This window comes from Colias eurytheme, chromosome 3 (genome assembly GCF_061535395.1).
Source record: "Colias eurytheme isolate Ceu_HAF_F1 chromosome 3, ilColEury1 Martin Lab GWU primary, whole genome shotgun sequence".
In the NCBI taxonomy this organism is placed as follows: domain Eukaryota; kingdom Metazoa; phylum Arthropoda; class Insecta; order Lepidoptera; family Pieridae; genus Colias; species Colias eurytheme.
The window spans coordinates 10,740,464-10,768,433 of record NC_142982.1 but is presented as its reverse complement, the minus strand read 5'-3'; the positions used below and the strand labels follow the sequence as shown (position 1 = coordinate 10,768,433).

General features: G+C 35.5%; 1 protein-coding gene across 2 annotated transcripts; it reads left to right on the top strand.

Moving 5' to 3' along the window:
• The first annotated feature begins 107 nt into the window (after positions 1-107).
• LOC149909959 (anoctamin-1-like) lies at positions 108-27,970 on the top strand. Of its 2 annotated transcripts, none has more exons than XM_090120070.1 (21): positions 108-657; positions 4,953-5,050; positions 7,067-7,174; positions 8,309-8,525; positions 8,946-9,011; positions 11,020-11,088; positions 12,653-12,813; positions 13,776-13,944; positions 14,609-14,729; positions 15,923-16,034; positions 16,510-16,670; positions 17,017-17,153; positions 18,912-19,178; positions 19,714-19,917; positions 20,312-20,460; positions 20,696-20,781; positions 21,099-21,304; positions 22,973-23,133; positions 23,947-24,049; positions 24,652-24,874; positions 27,303-27,970. In XM_090120070.1, the coding sequence occupies exons 1-21, from the start codon at positions 427-429 to the stop codon at positions 27,452-27,454; spliced, it is 3,201 nt and encodes a 1,066-aa protein (XP_089976196.1). In that variant the 5' UTR covers positions 108-426; the 3' UTR covers positions 27,455-27,970. The 2 variants fall into 2 exon arrangements, with proteins under 2 accessions (XP_089976196.1, XP_089976198.1); XM_090120072.1 differs by having other exon boundaries at positions 24,652-24,907; positions 27,303-27,438.

The following is a 27,970-nucleotide window of genomic DNA, read 5'->3' as shown; positions in this document are numbered from 1 at the left end:
GTCGGGCGGGACATGGGCGGGACTCGAGCGCAATTAAACGTCAAGGCAGAAACGTCAAACCATACGTCACGTCTGATCTTCCTCCGTTCCTCGGTCGGACGGTCCTCCCAATCCCCACTGTTTTACAATTACCTACCAATTATTTATCTCGATTCTTGATTCTTGTCTAGTCCCTTGCTTCTCATCATTTTACGAATTAAAATATAATACCTACAAAATATTTATATATATTCGCTGAAATACGTGTTTTGATTGAAACTATTTTGTGTGATAATTTTTGTGATACTAGAGTAAATTAAAGCCGTGACAAAGATTTATGTTCCTTCCGTTTGTGACTAATCGTGTCCTCAGAAGCCTAATGTAGAATTATGACATATCAAAGGTTATTTTTGATATAGATACCTGTGCTCGATTTTTATATTTGTGATGTCAGACGGCGACCCGTCCCTTGAAGAAGACATCCCGAAACCTTTATTGGAGCGGCCGGAAGAAAATGTGTTCACACCAAAGATAGCGACGCCGATATTCGCTGGCACCGTTAAGCTTCATCACAAGCTTTCGGACTCCGCTGAAACGGAGTCGTTCTTATCAGATGCTCAACGTAATGACCTCGCCTTCCAACAGCTGTTCCAAGATGGAGATGAGAACCTTCTCGAAGTAAGTGGAGTCTTCTTACAATTTAAATATGTATATGAATATATGCAGGTTGCAAAATGAGGGTGATTTTATTGCATTTCAAATATTTGAATATGTATTGAGGCATTGCTTTATCAAATTATAGTATAAATAAGATATTGTAATGTGCTTTATCAGGCTTGCATATGCTTACGGATAGTGGTTTGGAAGTAGATCATGACAATATCATGCTTTCATCATTTAGTCTTATAAAAGTTTGAATAGACAAATAATATAAAATAACAAAAAAATGTTGTGTGGTTTTATGAAACCACGGTAAAAGTGAAACTGTTCGAACGGTTCCGAACACTGCTTTGTGTAGCGCATGTCGCGTGTCGGTCGGCTGCCGAGTTGGTATACCTACTCGGCAGCCGCGATACACGCGACATGCGCTACACAGACCAAAAAGTTTGAGACGATGTAATAAAAGTTTCACTTTAACAAGCTATATGACCAGACCCATAGGGGTCATTTATATTGTCTAACAGCAATATTTAAATTAGAAGTAAGTAAAATTAATATCTATGGGAAATATTTACATTAATTATCAAGTGTGTGTGATTATAAGTTATAAAATTGTAGAATGTAGAGAATTAAGATTGTTTTTTACCAATAAAAATAAATTCCCATTCTATTGAAATATGAATATGCACTATATGAATGTGATTCAAATGAGTTGTTTTCCTCATATTGTTGATTAATAATATCTATTGACGGAAATTGTTTGAGGCATAAACAAATAAAACAATTGAATACTCATACTCATTACCTCATCATTCAATAATTAACAGGGATTTACTTGTTTGCCAAGCATTACTCAGCTAGTGTAATTATGGCCTAATCTCTCTTATGAGTACTTTCATTTAAAATCTGTTTATGATTTAGAATCATCCTCAATTTACTGGGATTTACTTGTTTATCAAGCATTAGGGCGTATTCAGAAAGAAAGCTGGAAACTTATAAGTGCTTACCGGTACTTGCTGGTAACCCACACAGGAAAATATATGAACCCGCGCCGATAAGTTCCGACAAGCTTCAACACGCGCTTATCAGCGCTGGGTGCTGCATATAAAATTTGTATTGGTCTGCTTCAACCTGCTTCCTTTGTGTAGAACGAACCAGCGCTGACAAGCACCGGTAAGCGCTTATAAGTTGCCAGCTTTCTTTCTGAATACGCCCTTACTCTCTCTCTTATGAGTAGGTATTTTCATTTGAAATCTGTTAATGATTTAGGATCATCCTTCAATATTTTTATATCAATAATTAATATAACAAAAATAATAGAATATAAGTTATTTGATTGTGGAGCTTAGCACAGCAATCAAATTAATTTTATTTGTTCTGTTATCAGTGTTTGTAGGGTAGTATAAATGTTGCTTGGAAAAAAGACTATTTGCTGTAGAGTGTGATATTTTATGATATGATGTGGATCACAATAAATTATGGTTGAAGCACTCCTTTAAAATATTTTATTAAAAAATTGAAATTTAAAAAAAATAGATAATAATATGTGTGGCACTCGAGGACTGCTGCGGTAAAGCTATTGCATAGCATCGCATCGTTGTGCCGGTTGGAGTGGGGGATGTAAGGTTTTTTCGTTACGGAATTATTACATTCGGTCGCGGTTGCTGCGCTCAAAGTCTGAGATAAAAGCTATGCAATAGCTTAAAAATGTAATCACAAGGCCAGATTCATACCCGGGTCATTTGCCGTTTGGTACAATCCATCCTTGTGTTCAAACTTTTTTATACTCTAAAAATTTCTCATTTAAAATGCATTTGAATGCAAAATAATAGAAAATAATTTATTTATAAAATGAATTTAGGGATTAGCATAAAGTCCCAATTAAGTAATCAGAAGCCAAAAATTTATTTTGTTACGCCAGAGGTTCAATTTAAATAATAAAAGCATTATATTATGTTAATAGACACAATACTCAAGTGTACCTGAAAAATTGTCAGCCCTAGGTTACCAAAAATAAATTTGAGTGTAATATCTGTGTCAAGTTTTTTAAACTATCTTTATGAAAGAATATCTTTATGAAAGAATATTCAGATTGTAACATGTACATAAACTTTTTTTTTACACGTTAGTTGGTAAACCTGGGATAATAAATCTTAATACTAGTTTTATCCCTTATTTCCTCTTCTTTCTATATAAATATATTAATGTGGTAAATTAGGCACAGAATAACATACCTAAGCTACCTTGTAAAATAGGTATGACTCAATGTAAATTGTAAGTGCTAACATCTAATGCTTATATCAAGTAACAAGCCTTTGCTGAAGTCTATATTGATTTTAATTATATACTTGAGGATTAAGCAGTATTATGGCTGGAAATTTATACTTCTTTACATAATAATATAAAGGTGAAGAGATTGTTTGTTTGCTTGACTGCATTTATCTCATTAACTGTCTAATTTAAGAAAAATCAATTTTAAATTTTATAATCCATACTAATATTTTTCTTCATTTATAAATGCGAAAGTAACTCTGTCTGTTTGTCTGTTACTCAATCACGCCTATACTACTGAACCAATTTACATGAAATTTGGTATGGAGATATTTTGATACCCAAGAAAGGACATAGGCTACCTTTTATTGCGAAATATGTACCTACCACGGGCGAAGCCGGGGCGGACCTCTAGTGTTATATATATTTTTAGTTTATTGAGGAATGCTAGTGTCCAGGCTAGACCAATAGGAGCAGAGCAATGCGGGTAAAACTGCAGTGCGCAGCTAGTATTTAATATAATCTTTCGGGACTAACTTAAATGTCCTGCTTTTTAAATTTATGAATTTAAAACACGGGAATAACAGGTGTGTTTTGTATGAAAAGTCAATATATTGAGTCATTACTGGAAATGGTAATCCCAAGGCATTTGGCTAATGAAGATAAGTGGTGTATAACGCGACAGTGGTGCGCGTGACGCGGTTCGTTTACCCGTGTTTTTGAAAATAATAAAAATTTGACACTCTCTTGTTTTTGAGAAAGAAGTAAAATAGAGATAATTATAAGCGATATTAAGCTTAGAAAATACGGGATAATTATTTTGAGAATTGGTTCTCGTTACTGTAATTTGGAATATGATAATATATTAAAAGTATTGAAATCAATACCTATAGTTTTTTTATAATTTTGTGGTGTCGAAGGTTTTCGTTGTCTACCAGTTCAACCAGTAGTAATTTAAACGTGCGTGGAATTTTGTAACAAAATTTTTGTTGAAGGCAAATAGTGAACGTTTTTATCGTTAATTAGGTATTAGAATAAAATAAAAAATTACTTACAGTGTGATAGTAACTTTTAACATATTCTATCGTGATAGAGTGAAAACTGAAAGTGTTAAATCTTCCTATAGTATAATATTATCATAATCCATAAATTTACGAAGTAAAATTTCAACTGTACACATATAAATTAGTATGAAAACTATCAAATCAGAAAAGTAGAAGTGAGATGAATCCCTTATCTTTAAGGATTTTATAAAATTGATATAAATGATAAAATTTATCAAGTTTTGAACGATCGTCAGTAGACTTCGAGTGTTAATCAAATACAGATGATTCAGCTTCACAGTTGAGGTGGCGGTGCCAAGGTCAGTGTTCTTTGGTCTTGTCTCTGTGTTTTTGCAACGTTCAGTGTTCAAGTTAAATGATCGCAAGGAGTGTTATAGACGTGCTGTGTTATGTGCTTTACGATGTTGGCGGGAGACAGATATTTAGGATGCGAAATCGACGCAGGTCTTTTTATAATGTACGGTATTTTAGGCTTTCGTTCGTCCGTTTTATTGTTAGATATGTTTCTGTTATCGTTTGTGTGTTTGATTATGTAAGGTTGAACTTAGAAAGTATGAGTGTTCATTTGCGTAATTTTTTACTGGGGAAATAAATTGGTGCTTGTTACTGCTTAATTTATTGTATTTTATGTCAATGTGTAATGTTTTATATTTAAAAATATTATTTACTATAAAAAATCCATCGTAATGTAAGTCGTAAATATAACAACCAAGATCAGCTGTTGCTAAGTATGTATTCGTATGTTGCAGTTGTTACTATCAACCTAAGTCGATTGAATTTGTAAAAATTACTACATTAATCTATTTTATAGAGTTGTTTTTATCGCAACAGGTAATTGCGTCTATTAAGACAAATCTGTTACTTTTTCTCAAGGTTAAAGATTAAAATTCATTGCCGCCTTATCACGCGCAAGGTGATTTTGTAAAATTGGCGTATGAGTATTGAGCATGACTGACAGGAATGTATTATTTGGGGCAGAAGGAGAAGCAGGCGGAAGAGAGGAATGCCGACTTGCACGCCATGTCGGTGTTGAGCACCTATCAGGACAACCTCTCGCAGGATATGAACACGGATCGGTGAGTTCCTGTTCTAAATTTTCGAATCGCTTCCCGCCAATTTTGTTGTTGTTATCTGTGGGTCTTATGTCAAAATTTTGAATATGGAAATGATTTACCGCTTTAAATTGTTATTATTTTTTATTGGAATAAAAGTTAGTGTTTATAATATGAGTATCGAACGATCAACGTATCCACCACAGGTATCCACATTTTTTTACGTTTACGTCAAACGTATGAACCAGGAAAAATATTGCAAAATGATAAGCAACTTTGGTAACAAGTTTATTAATTCGTTGTTGTCGGTAATAAGTAATAACTAAGTAATTAATTAAGTGAAATAATGTACAAAATAATAATAAATATTGTTTATTCAGTTAATTTATTCATGGCGTGGGATTTATTTTAAGTAATTCTAATCTTTTGTACTGATTTTGGTTTTGTTTGTATTCTTTAACATGCATGATAATTTTTTTTATGTCCTACCTAACAAATAAAAATAAAAATTTACTTATTTTAATTAATTGTACATATTCTGATATTTAAGTAACAAATTGTAAAAATCTGTTATTATAATACTAAGTTAGTTACTTTTATCTTATCGATAAAAAATTGCCTGGATATGTTTTAGTCAGGCTGAATTAAAAATAATTGAATGTGACAATTGGACAATTAACATTATTTAGCATAAAAAAGGAATAAAGGAGCACTTTTGTTAAAAAAAGCCAAAAGGTATTTCTATTAATTATATTGAAAATAAATTTAATGAAATGGAATATTTAAATTTTAAATACCTACCCCAATTTGTCTAAATGGTCAGTGCATTCACCTTCTTTAATCTTATTGTGTTTTGATGACATCACTTAATTTACACACTGCGATTCATCGATATTTGAATTCTGATTGTGATTTTTGAGACGAGAAATGACTCAATGCAATTACAGTACGTCTACATGAATAAATGTTAAAGTCCAACCTGTCCAACTGTTCCGGAAAATAAATCTACTCTTTTTTTGGAGCTTCGTCATTATTAAGTTAATTACGAGGTATTATATATATTGTTGGTTTACTTATTACTATATATTAGGTAGTTTTGTTGTTCACAATGTAGTAGTCTGAAAGTCATTCTTTTTATACCATCGATCGTAATAATCTAGCCAACGAGATACAGGATTAGAAAAGATTGCTTATTAACACGTTCGCGGACAGTAACGACCACTGGCGTCTAGACAGCTAAAAGTGATACGACAGTACGTCTGTCGACGTATCAGTTTTTACTTGCATAAAATCAGTACGCCAAACGACGAGCGATTTTTCATACTATCATAAAGAACGGCATGTTGTACTGTCATCACAGGTATAATTACGACTTTTGTACTGTCACTGCATTATTTACAAAAATTCGTCAAAGGAAGGTACTTCCACGCATACATTCATATTTTTTTAACCCTCTCCCCGCGCACACTACGCCCGTGGGCGTCTATTTTGCATACGGTTAGTCGAGTACTGCGCCGCTGCGGTGATCCCGCGTGCCGCGTGTGAATTGTTGTTTAGAAAATGAGTATTTTGTTTCCAACGTAATTTAATTGTTTTACTCATACTGGATGTACTAATTCAAGTCTAGTTGCTTATGTAAACAACATATTTATGTTGCTATTGTTTGTTGTGAACACGATTTTGTTGAACTAAATTTGTAACGAATATTTTTGCAAATGGCGTCTCGAGACTCGTTCGAAAAAGAACAAAAACGTCTTCAAGACCTGTTTGATGCAGCGTCTACCCCTGAATCGAGTCCATACCCATTTGCTGATGATGGTGACTATGAATCTGACGCTGAGTACTTACGACGTTTACGCCTATATCCGTTCTGTCATATCATATGGTTTTTTAACCATGTGTTGTAACACTACGCCCCTGGGCAATGTATGAAAAAAAGTAGTGTCTCAGTAGCTGCAACCTGTAAACCAGTACTGTCCGCGAACGTGTTAAGATATACATAAGGTCTCCTATAGGCAATAGTTCCATAAAAAATTACAGGGATGGAAGCGAAGCATCGACTAAAACAGCGGAGGACTGCGGATGTGGCGTCCAGCCTACATCATTCGATTCGGCCAACAATAATGGCAAACCTGCCAACCACTGCTCGTGAGTAACGTTGGCCCAACACCACCAGACATTTTACAAATAGTTGGCACTTTGCTTGTAGATAACCGCTACTCTAGGTAGTTGGACAAATGTATTGCCCAGCTTTGGCCACTAGCTGGCGTTTTGATGAATGTAGATTGGAGTAATTGGTCGCTCTCGCTCATTACTTGGTGACATGAGCTTAAATGAGCTGATAATATCAATGTTTATAGTGTTTGTAGAATATGGACGCATGTGAGTAAAAGGTGTGGGTGTAGATTTATGTTTATCATAATGTCCACTTTATGTCCGTTAAAATCGTATCAAACGAGTTGTGATAATGATTCTATTTGCTAAACTATTGTTCACATTTGAGATATTTGACAAAAAATATAACAATGATATTCTTTAAATATTCTCAGTTCTTTTTCTACAAATTTAATAGGTATTAACTATTATGATATGTCCAAGTAGTGCCTATGAATTTTAACGACAGTCATTTGACTAACTAACTTCTAACTTGTTATACATAATTCATATAAATAATTTTTGTTGTTAAGTCGTTGCACGTTTCTTTGACTATATTGGGCAAAGCGACATATTTTTTGGTAAATCACTAAATAATCGTTAAGACTTATTTACGTTTTGAGGTACTATCAAAATCCTAAAATAATATATGTCGATACACTACTGAAAAGTTATACGAAAATTGCTATATACCTAGTTTAAGAAAGAAAGGTCATATGATAGTTTACTTTTGGATGTTTGTGAAAAAAAAAATCATAGTCTTTTGTTTCCTTATATGTATTGCATGGGAGAAATGTGAAGTCGCTATTGTCCGGATGAAGCTAACCTTCATACAGCTTATTGCATGATTACTAACCTATGCATTGTTGTGCCTTGTGAATGTCTGCTTTTCAATTAAAACGCTTGTGCACATGCATGCCTGGCGATGGTAGGTGTTTAATTTTAAAATTTATGTGTTTGTTTTAAAAATCTCCACTTTAATTATAAAACAAGAAATAACTCACATATAAAAAAAAATTAAAAAGACCATAAAAGGCTTCGAGTTTTTTTTTAATTTAAGGGTTTTTTTCCTGGTCAACTATACTTTAAACTGGCTACAATAATGAAAGCTCTCTATTAATCTTCTAGAATAGTAATGGGGGGTATCCTCAACAACCCCTCTCTTACGTTCAACGATGGGGTGCGTTCAGTGGACTTCGTGTTGGTCTGGGAGGCGCATAAGGAAGATGCTACCACTCGAGAGGCGTTTGAACAGAGGAGGATCTTCGAGCAGAACCTGGAGAATGAAGGTCTGCAACTGGAAAGAGAGGCCCCGGAGCATCTGCATGGGTTGAGCTTTATTAAGGTACATTTCGGTAAAGACATTCGTTAGCCATTTATTTTTGCCACAACAAATCTGCACGGGCTGACTGGGAGAAGGAGTACTTTATTCGTATAGTATTCGTTTACTAAATTTACTATTTAGTAGATTTGGGGAATAGTAATAACGCTGAATGAATAATGATAACCGCGAAAAATTGAAAGTGGCAGCAAAATTTAAATAAGTATATTTAATGTGCTGTAATTTAAAGGAGGAGCGACATTACGCTGCCAATTTAGGTTATTAAGGTCTAATTCTATCAGGTTTCAGCTGTCTGTAAATAATAGTACTGTCATATACTTACGTAAATGATTCTTCATCTATTTTACTTTCATGACGGATTTATTAATTTCTTCTTTTTCTCACCCTTATCCTATTTTATAATCAATGTATGTTTTTTTTCAGATCCATGCACCATTAGCTGTACTTAGAGACTATAGTGAAATATTGAAACTTAGGATGCCAATGAAGGTAAGACCTAATATTATTAAAATCAATATTATTAAGAAATGTAAACAATGCTGCGATGTTCTCAGTATATATTTCAAGAAATAGGAGTTATTTTTCAGTAGTAATCGATTATGCAATTTTCTATGTAATAGCTGGATTGTTAAAAATTTAAAATAGTTCTTGTAGGTTGAATGTGACGTGTTGCAATATGGTTCAAATAGACTGCTTTTAGCTTACACGTGTTTGGACTATAATCTTTCTCTGTGAGTAACGCACAGAACTTTTGGATGGATCATATTTGCACGTTTTCAAATTAATGTGTTTAATAATATGTGCGTATGAGGTTATATTAAACTACATGGCTTGACATAGCACCTTCTTTCTTAAGGGGAGGCTCCCTAAATTTTATGTGAATTTGCAATAGGCATGACGACAGTATCCATAAATGTTCGAATTAGTGTTTTTAAGGGAAAATGTATAATATATAAATTAAAAATAGTGACTTAGAAATATTAAAAACATTAAGATTAATGAGATTATCAATAAAATAAAACGTTGAAATTCTGCAGTCGGCCATTTTGACTGAAACACGCGTGACGTCACGTCTACGTAAACAACTCACAACAACTTCGCGGCAGGTGTATTTTGTTGTTATGAATATGCTGAGAATACGCATTTTTATTTATTTTCAATTTTTTCACATATGCTTTATCGACTCAGAACAGAAATATAATTGCGAATTCACGAATATGTGGTTCGGGTTTCTCTGCGTGAAATTTATACAATCATTTCATATTATTTTCTCACTTTAAACAATTACTAACACTTTTTTTGGGTATTATTTTTATGTAGATTCACATTGCAATACTGCACACCACTTATAAACTGAAATTAGATTCTATAACACTTTATAATTAAATATTTGTTTAATTTTACTTCGCTATGCATACAGATAATTACGTATTTACGTAAGAGTGACGTCACGCCTACGCCATGACACCTGTGAGCTGTTTTAGCACAGTTAATAAATATTTTTTGAAAAATAGCTTTTATCTTCGTTAAATTTAAGTATATTAGCGAAATTTAGAGTTTTTCTTGTTTAATAAACGTATACACACATTATGGAAGAGGTTTTGAAAATCTTTCGTCATGCCTATATTCTGAAACAGTCACACATACAATCCAAATGGAACTTGGGTCTTTTTCTTCCAAGACAGTTACGTTAATGTAACATTTTCGCTCGATTCATTTTTTATTCAAAAATTATGCCTTTTTTAAGGATTGTTACATTTTTTTAAGATTTACTTGGACTTTATGTCTAAAATAAATGTTAACAGATGTAGTTTACTATCCAATCGCAAGATATTTTTTCTCTAGATCAATTAATACTTTAGTTATAAACGAAATAAGAGAATTGAGACTTACGAGATTCAGTTTCGAGCTCGAACGCGATCAAAGAGCGCACGCGATATTCAACTTTATTACGGCTGTGATAGCGTCTAGCAGCGTAGCGGTCTAACCGGTCTCTCAGTGCCAGAAATTAGGTTAGGGAGCCTCCCCTTAATGGGTACTTGACTTAGATCCTATACTCACTCACTTAAACGAAACCAAAACTCATTTTGCAATTTTATCTGCTCGTGTGTTTATAATATGGTTGGTATGGAAGAGGCGTATTAAGGCGTTGATCGAAATTGTTTCTCAATGCCTATCCTGTTTCTGTAAATGAAATATGCTAATCGGCACCTTAAGGTTGCCCATTGTGCATTTATTAGTATCTTATTTGAGTCTTAATTGATCCTGCTAATAAGAGCCTGTTATGTAGAACAACTTTAAACATTTTGAAATAAGTACTTTTATTGAAGGATACGCTTAATCTTGTCCAGTAGTAGAAACTAATTTATTATAGTGTAAATTATAGTTCATTATATTATTTTTATTGACCACACTTTCCTAAATGCCTATAGTCAAGTACCCAAAGGTTATAGATAAATGTGTAGACGTGTGTGTTAATGGTCAGTACGTTCATTAGGACTGCAGTAAGATACGGAAAAGTGGGCGGACGAATGCAATACTGAGCGCTGCCATGTATATGTCTAAGGTATGCAGCTGTCGTGATCACGAGGCTTCGCTAACCGCGCTTGGAGTGCTGGATTAACTGTCTATCGCTTTATGGTGTGTCCACACAGAGCTCTAGATTTGAGTAGATAATCTAGATGTGGAAGATTTGGGCATTTAAGCCAACTAGATGAAGAATAGTAGCGCGTGAATGTAGAAGTATTTTGTGTTGAGTCAATGGCATATTGGGAAGTTTGGCTCTGTGTGGATGAACCATAAATCATGCGAGCTTGTAAAATGTACTAAAACTATTACTAAAGTATATATGTAACTAATATATTGATTATTAGTGTTGTGGGTTCAGTCGATTGGCTTATCTCTGGTTATGCATTAGTCCTTAATGATAAGTTTTAATTAGGGTGCAGGATGAATAAATATCAAAGTTGTTCGACATTTTGTACCATATTGTTTGTTTATAAAGTTTCACACTTATTTCATACATTTGGGATAGTTTTAGCACAGTAGGATTCATATATTTTTTTAAGTTCTCCAGTGAACATGGTAGTGGTATTTAGTTGTCCACAAGTCGAGAAACCTTATTGTAGCAGTAGATATTTTTTCATATCTCACATCTGTAGCAACTAGCAAGTAATATAATTATCAATTTATAACCATATCATGTTTGTAGAATTTCTCTGTAGCGACTTTTGTTAGAATGAAATTGGTGGGAAGCGGAATTAATAGTCTGTTAATATTTCTTATTGTGTATTATTGTGTATTGGGAAGATTAGAATTAACCTTTCTTCAGAATGATGGTCAAAGTTTTTAGTGAAAACGATTATGATTTTTGGGGTCAATTTGCCTGCGTCATTGTGTAGTAAAATTGGTGTTTTTATTCATGCATGCGTTATAAACAGGGGTAATGCAGCAGTCATTAGCTTATTGATGGAATCGATTTCATTAGCATCGTATGCATGAAAATAGTCCCAATGTAGAATTAATATAAAAAAATGTAAATGAAATTTACTGTTTCTTCCTTTACTATTTGTGGACATTTTAATAAAGGGTATTTATTTTTTTTCCAGAACTATAAGGCAAAGCTTTAGATGGTTTTTCTATTAATCAAAAATTTCCCTAATATCTTTTATTAACATTTTTGCCATATTCCTGATATCCCCATATTAATACTACATATTATAACAATACTAACAATTAATCCGTGTAACGACGCTGTCATATCATATGACTAAGATCAGATTAAAACTGCATCGTGTTGTTTTCATGTCGACAGATCATTACTTGTCCGGTTTAGAAATTAAGATTTACCTTTTAAGATGTAGGGGAGACATATTTAATATCTATTGAGAGTAAATTAATTGTGTGAACTTTAAAACTTAGTAATTTATTTAAATTTGTACGCTCAAACTGCGAGCAGACTACATACGATTAAAAAACTGCTTGAATTTAGTCAGGTTTAGTCGTTGCCCAAAAAAAGTAATTCAGATAAATAAACACAGGAACGAAGATTCATATCAATGTTACATGTAGATTTGAAAATCTGTTCTAAATCTCATAATTACCTCAATAAAATATTACTTTTTCTCCAGTTTTCAGTGTTAAAAGACGCTCCAGAAAAGACAAATTCGTTCTTGGACAGCATAGATGCATGTTGGGACAACGTCATGTCGAAGATCAGGGTCGATCCTAAATTATTCCCGGAAAGGAAACACCGACTCACAGCCATTTATTCCAAGGATAAGGAGTACTTGTAAGATTTATTTATTTTTCATTGTGCTAATATTACTTCTGGAAGAAATGATTTTGTGAAAAAAAAATATATAAAAATATTGTAATAATAGACTAATTATGTCATATATTACCAACTCTTTCACTCACTAATCATATTGAACTAGCGGTCCGCCCCGGCTTCGCCCGTGGTACATATTTATGTTTTCTCTACATAAAAACCATCCTGGTACTTCAAGGAATATAATAAAAAAATAATTATCGAAATCGGTCCACCCGTTCTCGAGTTATGCGCTTACCAACACATTTTGCGATTCATTTTTATATATAAGAGAAGAAGATGTGTCTACTTGAGACATAATTCCATTAAATATTTTTTTTTCAAATACAAATAAGTAATATTAATACCTACTCTTGAAGTTAATAATAATGGCTTAAAAATACAACACATATGTACAGATATGTATGTATATATATCTACATACTATCTGTTCTATTTATCTCTCAACACACACTGATTAAACCGTTTTCAGTAATTTTTATTACCGAGGTTGTGTACCTGAATAAGTAGATAAAACTGTTTGAATAAAAAAGTGATTTAGAATAGAGTAGATATTTGTAGTGCAATTTTAGTTCTCCATAAAAATAAAAAATAAAATAAGCCTTTATCACTGTTAAATATTTTACAATAGTTACAACTGTATCTTTTACAATAAATATTCACAATTTTCTTAAACTATTACTTTTTTCCTATCAATGGGTTTCAATAATTAACAGTTTGTCTTTCGACAAAAGCCTCCTCTAAAGACTTCCATCTCTCTCTATCTCTCGCTGTTCGCATCCACTCTGAGCCGGCCACTTTTTTCAGATCGTCTTCCCAACGTTTCATTTGACGTCCTTTACTTCTTTTCCCATTCCTAGTGCAATTTTAGTTCTCCATATACAACTAAAATACAAGAAGTAAATAACTACCAATACTTTCAGATTCGACACAACCTCCGATTGTTTCTGGACGCCATCTATCCGGTCCCGCATAGTCCAATTCTTTTTGGACCGCAAGAAGTACTCAGAGGCCACTACAGATGACTTTGCGTTCGGTATCACGAGACTCATCTCGAAAAATGTGTATAGCGCTGCTTATCCGTTGCATGATGTGAGTATAAATAAAATAATAAATGGTGGCTTATAATACTTTGTCTGTTTAGCTTCACAAGTGACAGGATTGGGGCCTTCAAGAAAAGAGGGTATATGTTCTGAAAAGCCGGCAAAGTAACTGCTGTATAGTCAGTGTTGCTAGATCATGAATGGATACTAACATCAGGTGGTTTGCTCCTTTGCTAACTGTGTCATTAAAAAATCATATCTGTACTTATGTTTAGTAATGCATGGGCCAACATTTCAAGTATCTAATCCTTGTAGGTTGGTCTGTGCATTGATACATCCGTCAATATTTGCGTCAGTTTTCCTATGTTTAGAAAGATATAATACTTCATTATATCTTTATCATATCTGACTGTCCGGTTGGCTTGGTTGGTAGTGGCCCTGCCTTCCAAGCCAGAGGTCGTGGGTTCGATCCCCACCCGGGGCAAATATTTGTGTGATGAACATAGATGTTTGCTCTGTGTCTGGGTGTTAATTATCTATATAAGTATTTATTTAAAATTATATATGTATGTTTATCAGCCATCTGGTATCCATAACACAAGCGAAAGCTTAGTATGGGATCAGATCGTGCCGTGTGTGAAAATTGTCCTGAAATAATATTTTATTTATTTATATAAAGAATGACGTACAAAATACCCTCATTATGTTTGCAGGGTGACCTAAAAACGCCCGGCTCTATGAGACATTTGTTATACACGGAATGGGCTAGTGTGTCCAAATGCATCAAATATCAACCATTGGATTATGTTAAGGATTACTTTGGTGTTAAGATAGGTAAGTAATGATTATGTTTTGATCGATGTAAAAAGATATGACGACGAGGTTGGAGCAGTGGTAAAGTAACTGCCTACTGAGCCGACGGTCCCGGGTTCGATCCCCGGTCAGGGCAAATATTTATGTGATGAACTCAATTATTTGTTCTTGGGTCTGGGTGTTATTATCTATATATATGTATTTATTAAATATTATATTTATCGTCGCCTAGTACCCACAACACAAGCCTTAATTGAGCTTACTGTGGGACTAGGTCGATTTGTGTAATAATGTCCTATAATCTATACTTATAATAAATCTGTAGAGAGGCCAATTCTGTACATGAAATATATTTAAAAAAAAACTATGAAGGGGTGATAAGGGATCGCTACTGATGCCAAAAATGCAATCAGTAAAATTTTTGTCTGTCTGTCTGTCTGTCTGTCTGTCTGTCTGTATATTCGTTATAGAAACAAAAACTACACGACGGATTTTAACCAAATTTGGCACAATTATTCTTCATACTCCTGGGCAGGTTATAGTGAAAGAATCATGTAAATCGGTGTAGAAACACCAAAGTTATACATGAAATACGCTATATAGTCATCGCGCGTGAATACAGAATCATGCAGCCATAAGGATTATTTTTGTGTATCAGTTGCCGCGTTCGACGCGCTTCGCGGCGGGAGCTATAAAAAGGCGGCGGGTCTGCACCCGTTTCGCGTTGTCATGGCATCACGTGTGAACGGCTGAACCGATTTCGATAATTCTTTTCTATTATATTCCTTGAAGTACGAGGATGGTTTTTATGTAGAGAAAACGTAAATATGTACCACGGGCGAAGCCGGGGCGGACCGCTAGTATTTAATATTTATTTATTTATATGTTTTAGTCCAAAGTTACCTTGACTCAAGAGCTAAAAATGAGCCATGATTTTGCCTACATTTATTTATGTTTGAATATTTACTGACTTAAATACATTTATCATCTGCTGATTTAAAACACTTTTTGTGTATAAATTTTTAGATCTCAATAATATTTGATCGATAAAATGCCAACAGTGTAAAAAGAGAGCGTGTGTGATAAGCACACGTCTCAGAAGTGAAACTTCTTTGATTCAAAGATACCAAAATTGTACCGAAATTTTACTCTCATCGCGCCTTAAGAAGTTTCGCTTCAAAAAAACTAATCTTATAGTTAAACTTTTACAATAGGTCTATATTTCGCGTGGTTGGGTTTTTATACGCACATGCTGATCCCTGCGTCCATTGTTGGTCTCTGCTGTGTGATTTATTCAGCTGCTACTGTTTACTCTAATACTCCGAGGTTTGTTTTATTTTGTAATTAGTAAATATAGTATAATATATTTAGCATATGAGCTAGAGATGATAATTTTATAATCGTACTTTTTTCGGTTCACTGGCTCCCAACAGATGTTACAAAAAAACTTATTTTTATGTAACTGTGTGAATTTTTTTACATTTAATTCAGCTAGATTGAAATGGCCCCCTTCATTCAATAAAAAAATCATATTTCTAATGTTCTGTGACACTACTGTTGAAATCTTTCCAAAATTTATAAAAACTACCTAAAAGTAAATTTTAAGCTATTGCATAGCTTCTATCGCGGGCCTTGAGCGCGGGGACCGAATCCAGAAATTCCGTAACGAAAAACCTCACGCTCCCCACGGGGACGGGCGCGGAGGTGTGGCTTGAAGGCATAGCATGCAATAGCTTTACCGCGGCAGTCCCCGAGTGCCACACGTCTTTTTTTTATTTAAAGTTAACTTCTTCATCCACAGTGAAGACGTATGCAACTACAACTCTACGATCAAGATGTGTCCTCAATGTGATTATTTATGCGAGTACTGGGACCTAAATACGACGTGTTTACAGTCAAGAATTACATATTTATTTGATAACTCCACTACTGTGTTCTTCGCTATATTTATGAGCTTTTGGGGTGAGTGAATTTTTCTTTTCTTATATTTATTTACAATTTGTTTGTTAAAAGATAGGTTCGATAATGTCTTGAGAAGAAACTGTTCATGATTTTCTCCTAACGATTATTATCGTAAATTTTTCCATGATACGAATGTGTTAAAATCTTATTTAGGACATATGACTTGTTGGTAGGATATTATCAGATACAATTGTTATCATTCCCAGATTTAGTTGCAATAGTATACCGATGATTCATTGCTTGTTGAATTCCTAAATAAAACTTAACGCCAAAAAGAGAAAGAGGAGGAGACAATACGAGATTGAGAAAGGGAAAGAGATTCTAAAATAATATTATTACCTTCTAGCGGCATGTTTTCTCGAGCTATGGAAGCGTTATTCAGCAGAGATGACGCACCGCTGGGACCTCACCGGCTTCGACGTGTACGAGGAGCACCCGCGCCCGCAGTACTTGGCGAGATTGGCGCATGTTAAACGGACCCAGGTGAGAGGGAGTGAGAGTGAGAGAGAGTGAGAGGGAGAGAGTGAGAGGGAGAGAGAGTGAGAGGGCGAGAGAGAAGTAGAGGGCGAGAGAGAGTGAGAGATAATGAAAGAGAGTGTGAGAGAGTGAGATGGAGAGAGAGAGAGTGAGAAAAAGTGAGAGAGAGAGTGAGGGAGAGAGAGTGAGTGAGAGGGAAAGAGAGGGAGAGAGAGTGAGAGGGAAAGAGAGAGGGAGAGAGAGTGCGAGGGAAAGAGAGAGGGAGAGAGAGTGAGAGATAATGAAAGAGAGTGTGAGAGAGAGTGAGATGGAGACAGAGAGAGTGAGAGAGAGAGAGAGGGAGAGTTTGTGAGAGGGAGATAGAGAGGGAGAGGGAGAGAGAGTGAGGGAGAGAGAGTGAGAGGGCGAGAGAAAGTGCGAGATAATGAAAGAGAGTGTGATAGAGAGAGAGAGTGAGGGAGAGGGAGAGTGTGTGAGAGGGAGAGAGAGAGGTAGAGAGAGTGAGAGTGAGAGAGAGAAATTGGGAGGGAGAGATAGAGTGGGAGGGAGCGAGAGTGAGGGAGAGATAGAGGAAGAGAATGTGAAAGAGAGAGAGTGAGATAATAGTGAGAGGAGAGAGAGAGAGAGTAAAAGTATAAGCTCTATTGGTTGCGGTATTCAGTGACCGCAGTACTTGGCGAGACAAGTACATGTTAAAATAACGATGACATTCGGACATTTGGTGCCGCGTTTTCACAGGGCGCATTTTCAGAGAGGCATTACATGACTTATTATAAAATTAAATGTAAGAATATATTTAGTAGGTGCATTTTATCTGTTACTTTGTATTTCTAAAGTCCTCCAAATGGCGCTGTTTTGGCAACGCCTCTACCGAGCTCACTAATGTCGTTCAGTGTGGTCTGTCCACTAGTACAGCTACCAGCTTGGCTCTGGCTACAGTACTGGGTCAAATACATAATTAAATAATCTTGTAAATTATTCCCTACCGGTTCCCTAATGGTACCGTTCTGGCAAGATGCTTACAGGCCACACTTATGTCGTTCAGTGTGGTCTGTCTTCTGATTCTCTTGGCTCTGGTCACAGCACTGGATCAAATAGAGCCTTGTAAATAATAGTGTGGTTTTGATAGTCCTCTTGGCTCTGGCTAAGTGTGGTCTGTCTCCTGGTGTTAGCTCTGGCCACAGAACTAGGTCAAATATATATAACACTAGGTTTCCGCCCGCGGCTTCGCCCGCGCAGTCAAAGAAAAACCCGCATAGTTACCGTTCCCGTGGGAGTTCCGGGATGCCTATGTCCTTTCTCGGGTATCAAAATATCTCCATACCAAATTTCATGAAAATTGGTTCAGTAGTTTAGGCGTGATTGAGTAACAGACAGACAGACAGAGTTACTTTCGCATTTATAATATTAGTATGGATTTTTATCTCCTCACCGTTGAACGTAGTAACCGGCGAAAGAGAACCAATGGTACCGTTCTGGCGAATGCGCTTACCGGCAGCACTAATGTCGTTCAGTGTGGTCTGTCTTCTGTTACTGTTGGCTCTGGCCACAGAACTAGGTCAAATATATATAACACTAGCGGTCCGCCCCGGCTTCGCCCGTGGTACCTACATGTTTAAACTATCCTATCTCTCAAGTTGGATCGAACTGCACATGGTGTGCGAATTTTATTATAATCGGTTAAGTGGTTTAGGAGTCCATTGAGGACAAACATTGTCACACGAGATTTATATATATTAAGATTTTCTATTTATCTCCCCACAGTTGAACGTGGTAACCGGCGAACGTGAACCAATGGTACCGTTCTGGCGAATGCGCTTACCGGCAGCACTGATGTCGTTCAGTGTGGTCTGTCTCCTGGTGCTCTTGGCTCTGGCCACAGTACTGGGCGTGGTTTTATACCGCATGTCGTTACTGGGTGCGGCCATCTTGCGACAGAACGATAATGCATTGATTACGTATAGCCCGATCATGTTTACTACGGCTACGGCGGCGTGTATCAATCTTGTGTTTATATGTATTTTTAATTATGTGAGTATTTTGTGTTTTCACTTTTGTTGTTGTTTTTAAAGTGTAGTTCTAAAATAGTTAAATATTGATTATACACAAGTATGTTAGCTTCTCCGTATGTTACTTGAACAATTTAAACGACATTTAAAGGCATAAAAAATAATTTGTTTCTAAAAGATTTTTGAAGTGAAAACTTCTTTAGCGGCGTTGGGTTAAATCTTAAACTCGCGTCAGGACACGTGGCCTGATCGAAAAAGCGTAAGACGGATGTTTTTTTTTTTTAGCCCTTATATTCCATGCGTAAGACGGATACCATTCCAAAATATCAAACATGCTGAACGTTAATAATCAAGTTTTAACTTCTGCCGGCACTTCCGGAGTGCAACCCGTCTTTTTTTTATGTTGTTTTGTAACGTTATTAAATAAATTTTGGCTGCTACATGTTTATCTTTATGTATATCTACATGTTTATTTATAGGGAAAAATCATACAATTTTTAATGGCATTATTTAGACAGTAAAATATCAAATTATTAATTGTTTAAAACAACTTCCAGATATATCAATTCCTAGCTGAATGGCTAACGGAAAAAGAGCTGTTACGAACGCAAACAGAATTCGACGATTCGTTAACACTAAAGATATATTTACTGCAATTCGTCAACTATTACGCGTCGATATTCTACATAGCGTTCTTTAAAGGCAAGTTTGTGGGACGTCCAGGGGATTATATACGGTTCTTTGGGCACAGGCAGGAGGAGGTGAGTCACTTATATATAAGAGGTAGCTTTTACAATATTATAGTTGAAAACGGTGGGGATCTCAATTCGTAGTGTGGTTTTTGTAGTAAATTGCAACTTATGATCTTAATAAAAAAGTAGAATTTTTAGATATGTAACATATAACAACCATTTGATTCTGTATAATGTATATGTTCAAATTTTTCGGAAAAATGTGTGGCAAATATTTTTCCTTTCATCGTTTTTTACTTGGCGATGAATGATGATGACTTACAAAAGAGTTGAGGAATAAATAGTCATATGAACGTATAAACTTCGATTATATTACGTAAATAATATAAACGTAAAGTAATAAAAACGTAAATAAATAATATGAAAAATAAACGTTTAAACTAAATTTATCTATTTTTCTCAGTGCTCGCCTGGAGGCTGTTTCCTAGAACTTTCCATCCAGCTAGCGATCATAATGGTCGGCAAGCAGTTCATCAACACCATAGTAGAGATGATGATGCCCTACCTGCTGAAGTGGTGGAACGTGTTACGAACTATTGGCAGGAAAAACAAGTACGTGTGAAAAAAGTGGTTTAAAAAAAACGTGTGAAAGCACACGTGGCAGAAGTGAAACTTCTTTGACAAGATTCAAAGTTACCAAAATCTTCGCCTTACTCCATGACATGACGGTATTGCCATGACCTTGAAATCTTATTCTCAACACGCCTACAGAAATTTCACTAAAAAAAAAACAATATTATGGTAAAATGATAAGTATTTGAAATATTAAATTGTGTTATCTTTTCAGGATTAAAAGCCGGTTGCAGTGGGTGAAAGATTTCAAATTGGTAGATTTCGGCAATATGGGTCTCTTTCCGGAGTATTTAGAAATGGGTATGTATGCTTTCACTTATATCTATACTAATTTTATAAGCTGTGCCCTGCGGTTTTACCCGCAGTGCTCCACTCCTGTTGGTCGTAGCGTGATGATACCTATAGCCTTCCACGATAAATGGGTTATCTAACACCGAAAAAATTTTTCAAATCCGACCAGTAGTTCTCGAGATTTGCGCGTTCAAACAAACAAACAAACAAACTCTTCGGTATTAGATAGCCCATTTATTCAGAAAGGCTATATATATCATTACGCTAAGACCATCATGAGCGGAGTGAAACCGCGAAGCGCAGCTTGATATTTTGCGTGTTTACAGTGTTACAGTACGGTTTCGTAACAATATTCGTGGCTGCGTTTCCCCTGGCGCCTCTATTCGCGCTCATCAACAACGTGCTAGAGATGCGACTGGACGCAACCAAGTTCCTGTCGTGCTACCGCCGGCCCGTGCCGCAGAGGGTCAACGATATCGGTGTTTGGTTCCGCATTCTGGACTCGATTGGGAAGCTCAGCATCATCACTAACGTGAGTTGCTGCAACACTCGTACACAGTACACACACACAGCTTAACAAAGCTATCCCTTCCTCGTTCCCTTTCCCTCTCCAACTCCCTTAGAATCGATGGTTTAATACACGATGGCCCATCTATCCAGGAATGCTATGCCCATGGACGTATAAAAAAAGACGGACGGTATATCGCCTAAACATTGAGTGAAGCCTAGTAATGGCGGCGAAACATCCATGTGTGTGTGCCAGGTTGCCATGGCAACAGCTGTCCTGATGACAATGGCGGCTGTATTTTTTTTCTATAAATTTTGCCGTAATAATTTTGTCATTAAAACATAAAAGAAATAACTTGCTTCCCTGTGGAATGTAATCCCTTGTGTTTTGTTATTTAAAATTGTACTGTTGCGGCACCATTTAACCACACAAGACGGCATTTTAAATATTTTTTGTGAAACAGTGACGCAGTTAATCAGTCGGTAGTTCACGACGTAATGGCGGCCGACTAGCTTACTATGGTGAGAGTGTGTGCGTGTTTATTGTCTTTACACGATCGCTAGCTTACTATGGTGGCTTCACGTTGTTTGTTCGTAATACGGTGTCCGTCTTTTTTATACGTCCATGGCTATGCCAAACAAATATTGAAATAAGTCCTCCATTTTTTTACCGCCAGAAAAAGTGGCAAAGTGTGTAATTTATTACATTTTCGAAAATATCGATTATCTCGAAAACCTCGAAGACGTTACACACAAAATGCAGTTTTCTGGACCTCCTAAACGTCCTCTATCTCCACTTAGGTTATGACGCTACACCATGTATAATAGAGAGTATACATAGACAATTAGTATTTCTCTTATTTCCATATAGTAAACATCTTTATCTATACTACTATTATAAAGCTGTTTGATTGTTTGAACGCGCTAATCTCAGGAACTACTGCCCCTTTAGCCAAACGTCAAAACGCAATGGAATAGAATCCGCTAGCGATACTAATTGTCATAAGCGTACGATATTTCGCTAAGGATTTGTTCACCCTACCAATGACGAGGACGACCACAAACAAAATTTTCATCCAGTCGCAATTTAACAAAATTGTGAAAAACACACTTAAAAATAAAATATTAAAATTTCCTGTCGTTCTGGTGATTGGAATTTTTTTTTTGAGAATAATGAATGAAAACATAGATTTTTCCTAGAAACAAAAGTATTGGAAGTTTTTTATAGATAATTTTATGATCTACAATTTTGGTCCCAGGTAATTATACGATTAACTTACCATCTCGGCGAAAATCACAAAAAACCTATCTTTTTATTAATTGACCTCGAAATTTTTTTCTTTTCGAGTACCAGTATGTCGGGAAATTTTAATATTTTATTTTGAACGAATTTTGTCTGGATGGGAATTTTGGTCGTTGTCGTCGTCGTCGTTGGTAGTGTGACCGAACCATTACTAAAATGTCATGAGCATATGTCAATAATTAGCGATAGCAGTTTCTATTCCTTAGCGTTTATTCTACTCTCTGCCATTAGTCTCAGCCTTCTGGTCCGATTTGAAAAATTCTTTCGGTGTTAGATAGCCCATTTATCGAAGAAGGTTATATTACATCATCACCCTAAGACCAACAGGAGCGTAGCAATGCGAGTGAAACCGCGGGGTACATAATATAAACATGAATTCCATCCCCCCAGGGCTTCATAATAGCGTTCACATCGGACTTCATCCCGCGTCTAGTATACCACTATACTACGGGTTCGCTCCGACAATACGTGAACCACACGCTGACGGACTTCAACGTGACCGTGTTGGAGCACCCGCCTATAGGGTCTACGTATAATGAGTCTATGTGCAGGTGAGAGGTGTTTAAATCCATACTAATATTATAAATGCGAAAGTAACTCTGTCTGTCTGTTACTCAATCACGCCTAAACTACTGAACCAATTTTCATGAAATTTGGTATGGAGATATTTTGATACCCGAGAAAGGACATAGGCTACTTTTTATCCCGGGAAAATGACGCAATCCCGGAAATCCCACGGGAACGGGAACTATGCGGGTTTTTCTTTGACTGCGCGGGCGAAACCACGGGCGGAAACCTAGTAGGGTTATATTATGATTTGTGTGTGAAAAGCTTTGATTAGGGACGTGTTCTCAAATCCGACAAAAATAAGTTCTTCGTAATTTTTTTAGGTGAGATTATTATAGAAGCAAATTAATAACTGCCGAATATAGACACTTCTTTATGTCCTAATCGAGGGATTTTTATTCATTGAAATGTTGATTTGATGTTATAAGGACCTATTATTATTTATGCTGCATAGTTGTTGTGTGTTTTAGGTTCATTAATTTTCGTTCTAGATATTTCATATAGTATTTAAATTAGCGCCTATAAATAAAAATATACAATACTAGCTTTCCGCCCACGGCTTCGCCCGCGTTTTCAAAGAAAAACCTGCGTATCTCCCGTTCCCGTGGGATTTCCGGGATAAAACCTAGCCTATGTGTTAATCCAAGTTACCCTCTATATGTGTGCTAAATTTAATTGAAATCGGTCCAGTAGTTTATGCATGAAAACCATACATACATACATAATTACAAACCTTTCCTCTTTATTATATTAGTATAGAAGTATAGATATAATTGAAAATTTCTCTTTACTATCAGTTACCCCGGCCATTGGCACTACAAGGAGGGCGACGATTACGAACACTCCAACTGGTACTGGCATGTAATGGGAGCTAGACTTGCGTTCGTCGTTGTTTTTGAGGTGAGAATTATTTGATTTTTAAAAATTTTATAGAATTGGGGTATAAGTAAACAAGAATCTCACATTATTGATAGAAAAAATATGTGATTTAAAAAAAGCTCTTCTGTTTCGATCTTTATAAGTTGCGAAGATAAAATGAATATATTCTAGATATTACAGAAGAATACAACTTTGAATGTTTATACTAATTTGGGTTCATCTTGAATTAATTTTCTTTGTTGGCAATTCTTTAATTAAAGTTGGAATCATTTGACTGAATCAAATAAATTTTGTAGTGGGGAAGAAACAGTAAATGTGAAATCGTGAGTATGAATGCATATTGAGTGCGTATTGCGTACATGTATGCGTGCATATTGCGTACGTGTGTGCGCGCATATTGCGTACGTGTGTGCGCGTATATTGCGTACATGTATGCGTGCATATTGCGTACGTGTGTGCGCGCATATTGCGTACATGTATGCGTGCATATTGCGTACATGTATGCGTGCATATTGCGTACGTGTGTGCGCGCATATTGCGTACATGTATGCGTGCATATTGCGTACGTGTGTGCGCGCATATTATGATCCGTGCTATCAAAAAAATACGTTCCTTTATTCCAGAACGTAGTAGCGCTAGTGATGATAGTAGTCCGGTGGGCGATACCGGACATGTCCGGCGAGTTACGTGACCGGATCCGGCGCGAGGCTTACGTCATCAACAGCTTCATTATGGAAGAGACACGAGCGAGGTCCATCGCATCCCGGACCCCACGGGATGAGCGGGGCCCCGAGGGACCCACGTTGAGGACGATGGGGCCTCTAGGGACCCCAGGGCCCGCGCAAGGTCACACCAGCGTTTAGTTACACGGTCTCTCCGGTAGGCGTTGGCTGTGTGCTGTACTAACAGCGGTGTTTGCTCGCTGTTTGAGTATATATAGGGTCTTTTTTTGGTTGTGGTGCGTCCTGGCTTAAGAAGCGTTGTGGGAAAATAAGATAATAATTGGAAAAAGATATGTTTTTTGCTTTTTGAAATTGTGGTAAATATATGATCTATATTCAGAAATGATAAATAATATAGCAAAAATAATATATTCGACAAAAAATAAATTAATAATTTCCATTTAATTCTTGGTTTGTGCTATTAAAGGAATTGTAATTTAAATCTAAAGAAAGTTATTTTTATACAAATTCCATATTTTGATTGACTTATCCAGGATGTTCCGATTTCCATTATAAGTTCAGATTTCAATTTTCTTATTATTTTGTTATTACAGTAATATTTTAATAACAAATATACATTCATATCATTCAAATAAATAAATCTAAAAGCAGCGAGCAAACACCGTACAAAAGACTGTGTTGTGTGTCGTGATACACTGACAAGGTTTCGATTTTATTATTGGTAGATTCAGTAACATTATTTATAAAAGTTTGTTAGATTGAGAATGGTTTGTCCATCAACTAATTTAGTGATTTTTTGTGCCTATATCATTACTTGAAAAGAGAACATTTTTTTCATTATCATACATAAAGTAGATAGATATAATCAATTCTATAAAAGTGGAATACAATCTAAGGGAAAAAGAGCTTTATGATACAGGGTTTATATTTCGTAGAAGTCTAATTAAAGATTTCTCAATATATTTTTGTAAATAACCTCGCTTAGCTATAACTGCGATTATACGCTAATAAAAAATAGAAGAACAGTTTTGCTTAAGGGAATTTCAGCTTAATTTAATAATTCATACCTCGGATATATTGGGATATACATATATTGGGATAAACGTAAGTATCAATAAATTTCAGGGCTTTAAAATATTTGCTGTAAAATTGGACAGATAAGCCGGTCAGTGTGAAATTATACACAATATGGTGCTTATAGCAAGGACATCAATCAAATAATTTGATAAATCTTAATTTTGTTGAGATAGTAACCTTTTTGTAAATGTTAATTTAAGTATATTTTTTTATTACGATAATAATTTTACAAATTAAAATTAAAATTGATGCATAATATAAACGCGATTATAGCACATTTTGGAATGTAAATCTATTATTTCATCAACATTCCTGATATTTACATAAAAAGTCTAAAAGTGAGGGTAGTGTGAAAAAAATATTGAATTACGTCATTTATGCCTACCATAGACTAAAAGATTCGCGTCAATTAATTGCAATCAAAAAATAAAAATAAATTTCCAAATGTCCCATACATATTTACAAAAATAAGATGTCCTTGCTAATTACTTCTAAGCTTAAACACTTCAAGGCGTAAGGTTTCACCAGAGTTCGTCAGAATGTGAGTGATTTGTTTTACCATCACATAATAGCATGATTGGAATGAAATTAACACCAAAAAATATCATATTACACTAAAAAAGTGCATCTTAACACTTACACTAAGAAAGTGCATTTAACACTACACTTAACACCATTGTCACACTAAACATAGTTTAATGCTTCGAATGATATATTTTGCGACAATGTGGTGGTTTGCAGCTAAAGTACTAGCTTTTAAGTAGTTTTGGCGGCTTTACGCTGTTTGAGTGAAGGCATATTTTGGTAGAAGAGCGCAGAAGGTGCTTTCTTAAGTTGATATTTGACTGGAGTTTGGTAGTAAAGCGCACAAAGTGTTTCATCAGTTGATTTTTTACTGGTTTGCAAAGTAGATAAGATAAAATTTGCAAATCTTGCAAATATTTTGATGATTTAATTTTTCTTGTCATTTATTAAGTCTGTATATTCACGTGTTTCTGAATTTAATGTATTGATAAAATATTTATACATTAGAAACACATTATGTAATTTAATGCTTCTTATTCTGTCTGTCTCGAGGCAGGGATAAGTCAAATGATAATATACCATTGCATCACTGAATTATTTTTCAATGTGATACATATCTTATACTCAGTAATCGAATAGAATTTCTACAAAGTACGAATACGTCAAATTCACAACTTAATCTAAACTCTAAATACACTCAGTAAAGATGACCAAAATAGGTTTTTATCATTTCAAAAAACTATCCTAAGTCCTAATCTATACTTAATATTATAAAGCTGAAGAGTTTGTTTGTTTTAACGCGCTAATCTCAGGAAATACTAGTCTTATTTGAAAAATTCTTTCGGTGTTAGATAGCCCATTTATCGAGGAAGGCTATACATCATCACGCTAAGACTAACAGGAGCGGAGCAACGTGGGTAAAACCGCGGGGCACAGCTAGTATCTACATATGACTTGTTTTACTTTAATTTATTATTATGATATTGCAGGTGACACAGAAGATACACACTGGAATCACATAGCCACGCTATCCGGTTCGGACTTTGACTTGGCAGCGCACGGCGAACATCAGGACATTCGGGACTTGGCCAAACATGTCATTCCACCGAACACTGAGACCGGGAGATCCACACACGTGTGAGGGACAGGTTTTGACATGTCTTGATGTGTGAAACGTGTTGAGGTGTGGATATTGTTTCTAATTTTCGGTAGTACGAGTGTTGTGTGAGTCGTGATATGTGTTGATGCGTTGTTGATAAGTGTTGGCGTGTTAAGTGTTGGTCACGAACCAACACTTATATAGCGTGTGGATGCGTGTTGATGTGTATTGACGCGTTTTGACACGTGTTGATGCGTGTTCACGCGTATTCACACGTTTTGGTACGTGTTGATGCGTGTTAACGCGTATTCACACGTTTTGATGTGTGTTGATGCGTTTTAGCGTGTGTTTACATGTATTTACATGTGTTGAAGTGTGTTGACGCACGTGACCACGTGATTACATGTCCAGAAATTTTATGAGTCGTCTCTGGCACTGACTGTTATTTTAGCACACGGCCAAAAGTGTTATAAAATACCATAGGCAATTATTACGTGGTCTAATTTTTCATTCTGAGAAAGTTATAAAGAACCATTAAGTGTTATATGACATTATTAA

Excerpts from the sequence above, each read along its gene's own strand:
- LOC149909959 (XM_090120070.1), top strand. The coding sequence starts at position 427 with ATGTCAGACGGCGACCCGTCCCTTGAAGAAGACATCCCGAAACCTTTA. Across the intron at positions 7,175-8,308 it reads AAACCTGCCAACCACTGCTC|AATAGTAATGGGGGGTATCC; the intron begins GTGAGTAACGTT and ends TTAATCTTCTAG. Across the intron at positions 17,154-18,911 it reads CGCATGTTAAACGGACCCAG|TTGAACGTGGTAACCGGCGA; the intron begins GTGAGAGGGAGT and ends ATCTCCCCACAG.